Source organism: Arachis ipaensis, chromosome B03 (genome assembly GCF_000816755.2).
Source record: "Arachis ipaensis cultivar K30076 chromosome B03, Araip1.1, whole genome shotgun sequence".
Taxonomy (NCBI): domain Eukaryota; kingdom Viridiplantae; phylum Streptophyta; class Magnoliopsida; order Fabales; family Fabaceae; genus Arachis; species Arachis ipaensis.
Genome location: NC_029787.2, coordinates 129949206 through 129953988, shown reverse-complemented (window position 1 = coordinate 129953988; position 4783 = coordinate 129949206). Strand labels below are relative to the sequence as shown.

Sequence of the window (4783 nt, the reverse complement as noted above, 5' to 3'; positions counted from 1 at the left end):
TCATTGCTCTCGGTGCATTTCTTTGGGCTGCCGCTACGTTCCTCGTTGCCATCTCTTCTACTTTCTTACAGGTAATAACTTCCCAAAACCGGACTCAACGGTTTCCAGTTCTAGACAACGCTTTTTTTTTTTCGTCTTCAACTGTTATTTGTTTAGGTGGCGATTTCAAGAGGTTTAAATGGGATAGGACTTGCCATTGTTGGCCCAGCAATTCAATCCCTGGTGGCTGATTCCACCGATGACTGCAACCGCGGCATGGCTTTTGGGTGGCTGGCATTAACCGGAAACATCGGAAGCATCATCGGTGGTCTCTTCTCTGTTCTTATAGCCTCAACATCAGTCGCAGGCATACCCGGTTGGAGAATAGCTTTTCACCTTGTTGCTTTCATCAGTGTCATAGTAGGTATATTGGTGCGCCTTTTTGCCAATGATCCACACTTTCCAAACATCAAAAGTACCGCACATCAAACTCCAGAGAATAAGTCCATGCCCTTCTGTTCTCAGATGAAGGAACTTCTGAAAGAAGCAAAATCGGTTATGAGAATTCCGTCATTTCAGATAATTGTGGCTCAGGGGATCTCTGGTTCATTCCCCTGGTCAGCATTGTCATTTGCCACACTTTGGTTAGAGCTCATAGGGTTCTCACACGTGACAACCGGATTGATTTGGACTCTGTTCATACTTGCTACTTCGTTTGGAGCTCTGTTTGGAGGGAAAATGGGGGATATTCTGTCCCAACGCTTACCAAACAGTGGAAGAATAATGATGTCACAGATAAGCTCTGGTTCAGCTGTTCCTCTTGCTGCAATATTGCTGTTGGGTTTGCCTCATGATCCATCATCAGCTTTCATCCATGGTCTTGCTTTCTTCATCATGGGATTGTCCATTTCCTGGAATGGTTCTGCAACTAACAAGTAAGATTTCTTCCCCTTTTCCTATTAAATCTTGCTTCTGTTTAGAATTCTTCATATTCACTGGCCTTTTGGCAGTGTTTGGTAAGTGTTTTAGTAAGTAATATATAGATAAACACAGGTTGCATGCGATTTAGATTGGTTTTGAAAGAAAAATCAATCCTATGGAAATATATAATTTGTTGCAGATTGGATTAAATCGGTTTGATTTTATTTTTAAATTCAATCCAAACTATTCGCTTGCGCTTATTCTTGAGAACATGACAAAACAAGATATAAAGAAAAGAAACACAAAATTTTGTGTTTTTGTATTCTATTTAGTAATAAATTAGAACAAATTATAAAAATTCAATTTATTTTTATTTTTTTCATTCAAAAAATTTGAGATAAAAAATATAATAATAAAAAATAAAATTATGAAAAATTAACAAGAATAATGAAAGAAAAAATGAAAAATAAGTTGTGTTTGTTGTTAGTGCCTCTGTGTCCTTCTTGTCAGGATGGACACAAAATACACTAATTCAATGTCTCTGGACACATCGTCTCTGTCCATGTCTCTTCTGGCAAACACGATTGATTTTGTGTCTCTATATCACTGTCTCTGGAAACAAACGCAACCTTGTGATTTGAATTTGTTCAATTTATTCCGTTTTTAAAAATTAAAACTTTAGATTTGTACTATTGAAAATAAAGTAATTTTAAGTTGGTAAAACAAATAAATAAATCCATCTAATTTTATAATCATAAAATAATTACTAAATAATAATAATAATATAACATGAATAAAATAAAAATATATAAAAAATTAAACATATTATATATAAAATTTAGTTCTAATAATAAAATTATAATATTATATCTCATTTTTTGGTTTTGGATTTGATTAATTTGATTTTGAGGAATGAATTCGAAATTCGATCCAATCTAAGTTGTTTGTCGAAAATGAAATCTGATCAATTAGTGCAGTTTCAATTGATTTTTGGTTTAGATTGAATTGGATAAAAAATTTTGTGTACAGAAAAAATTAGACAAAATTATATCCTAAAACAAATAACTTGTGTTTCTATTCATATTCCTACACTACTGACCTTACTCCTTATGGGTATAGAGAAAATGAAACAAATTCTATCATAAAACAAAGGAGTTAGCTAATATTTAACAAGATAAAAACTCATTCCATTTGTTCTTCAGGGTCTGGAAGAACCTGAATTAATTAGTATGAATGGTGTTGTATCAATAAAGCTGTACCAAATAGCATTACTCTTATTATATGCCAATACTAAGATAATGGCATTCAAGATAATAATTATGGATCATTTTGTAAATCTGGGCTAGAATTTTGTTCAGAATTAAACATTGTGGACAGTCCAATATTTGCAGAAATAGTCCCTGAGAAGTCCCGGACAGCTATATATGCATTGGATCGATCTTTTGAGTCCGTATTGGCGTCATTTGCTCCTCCCATTGTTGGATTATTGGCGCAGCATGTTTATGGTTATAAACCAACCCCGAAAGGGTCGTCAGACTCGGTTGAGATTGAAACTGACAGAGAAAATGGTGCATCACTGGCAAAGGCACTCTATACGGCAATCGGAATTCCCATGATAATCTGCTGTTCCATCTACTCATTCCTTTATTCAACTTACCCAAGGGACAGGGAGCGAGCAAGAATGATTGCATTGGTAGACTCAGAAATGCAGCAGTTAGAGGGGGAAGAGATAGTAGTAGGTGTACATGATAATGATGAAAAGGCTTTTCTACCTCGCTAGTTCAAGAACTTGTTCAAGAGATCAAGTTGTTTGATTGAGTGCTACAATACTTAAGAGTTTTCTTTTTTTTTTATCAACACTATTTAGAGCTTGTTTAGAACAAAATAGTTTTAGAATTATTTTTATTTAACTTAAAAATATATTAAATTAAAATTAAATTATTGTGTTTAATTTTAAAATAATTTTAAAATTAAATTAATTCCAATTTCAACCTAAGAGTTTTTTTTCCTCAGTTGATACAGATAGTTTACCCGTTACGCGATTTTGAAAATACCGTACATATCATGCTCTTTTATTTCAAACTTTAACATAGTTATTATTATAATGATCATCCTTGAAGGCTTAAAATCAAATGGTGGTTTCATGTAGGGGAAAGTCTATTACTTCTTGGGCAAACAAAAAAGACTTTCTTACTAGCATTATAAATGTGGACGAAAATCACAATTTCAATGGCAATATATGTAAAATGATGGTGTTGTGCAAACCAAGCAAAGTGGTGGCTCATCTCTCACAGCTAGTCCAAGTCAATCTTCCCTCCCAAGTCAACCTTGAGTTTCTCATATCGGTTCTTGAATCGTGGAATACACTGCAAAAAGAGAAAAACGCAAACTGCGAATTCTTATGGTCTTAGTTGGAAATAGAAAAAGATGAAGATGAAATGGGAGAGAGCAACGGTGACACTGGTGATGATTAACATGGTTAACATAATGGATAACGCAGACTCGTCTCTGCTTCCAGCGGTGTACAAAGAAGTTGGTAAAACTTTTCAAGAAGATCCCGCTGCTCTCAGCACACTCACTTTCTACCGATCATTTGTTCAATGTCTTTGTTACCCATTCGCCGCTTACCTCGCCAAGCGCCACAACCGTGCTCATCTCATCGCTCTTGGTGCTTTTCTTTGGGCTGCCACCACCTTCCTCCTCGCCATCTCCACCACAATTTCACAGGTCTCTCCTTACTCTTTATATATTTATTTGCTTATTGCAACATGTCACACCAAGATCACCATTTAATTTTAATTATTACTAGGTGGCAATTTCAAGAGCTTTGAATGGGATAGGACTTGCCATTTTTGTTCCGGCAAGTAAATCTCTGGTTGCTGACTGCACAAACGACAGTAACCGTGGCATGGCTTTTGGGTGGCTTTCATTAACCGGAAACATTGGAAGCATTCTTGGCGGACCCTTCGCTGTAATTCTAGCCTCAACTTCATTTGTTGGCATACCAGGTTGGAGAATAGCTTTCCACCTTGTTGCCCTTATCAGTGTCATAGCAGGTGTATTCGTACACCTCTTTGCTAATGATCCACACTATCCAAAAACTCCACATAACAATAACCCCGTGTCCTTTCTTTCCGGAATGAAAGATATGCTGAAAGAAGTAAAATCAGTTATGAAAATCCCATCTTTTCGGGTAATTGTGGCACAGGGTGTATCTGGGTCAATTTCATGGTCAGCATTGTTCTCATTTGCCATACTTTGGTTAGAACTCATTGGATTTTCACACAAGACAGCAGCGTTGCTTTGGACCATGTTCATCATTGCTATTTCAGTAGCAGCTCTGTTTGGGGGTAAAATGGGGGATATTCTATCCCAACACTTTCCAAACCGTGGCAGAATAATAACGGCACAGATAAGCGTTGGTTCAGCTGCTCCTCTTGCAGCAATTTTGCTGTTGGTATTGCCTTATGATCCATCCACTCCCTTCTTGCACGCCCTTGCTCTCTTCATCATGGGTTTCTTCATGAGCTGGAATGGTCCAGCAACAAACAAGTACGTACCCATATGACTCTTACCATAACAAACAATACAAAAAAAATGTTTAGTTAACATTATGAACAGTCCAATACTTGCAGAGATAATCCCAGAGAAGTCTCGTTCAACTATATATGCGGTGGATAAGTTTTTTGAGTCTATATTGGCGTCAATTGCTCCTCCTATTGTTGACATTATGGCTCAGCATATTTTTGGATATAAACCAATCAGAAAAGGAGATTCGTCCTCCATTAAAGCGGATAGGGGAAATGCTGCAGCATTGGCAAAAGCACTTTATACTGCAATCGGAATTCCCATGATAATCGGCTGTTGCATCTATTCAATCCTT

General features: G+C 36.5%; 2 protein-coding genes across 3 annotated transcripts in view; both read left to right on the top strand.

The window, feature by feature from the left end:
* The window catches only part of LOC107633891, a 3195-nt gene extending 416 nt beyond the window's left edge, over positions 1-2779 (top strand). Inside the window, exons 1-3 of one of the 2 annotated variants that reach the window (XM_021119843.1) lie at positions 1-71; positions 157-914; positions 2278-2779. The exon at positions 1-71 is cut by the window's left edge and continues 408 nt beyond it. In XM_021119843.1, the coding sequence (XP_020975502.1) occupies positions 1-71; positions 157-914; positions 2278-2680 (1232 nt within the window). In that variant the 3' untranslated portion in view covers positions 2681-2779. The remainder of the gene's footprint in view (positions 72-156; positions 915-2277) is intronic. The other variant, XM_021119844.1, reaches the window with a different exon arrangement.
* Positions 2951-4777, top strand: LOC107631656 (the record flags this gene model as incomplete). Its single annotated transcript, XM_016335172.2, has 3 exons — positions 2951-3627; positions 3710-4452; positions 4522-4777. Coding segments are annotated over exons 1-3 (1299 nt in total), but the record flags the coding sequence as incomplete, so codon positions are not given.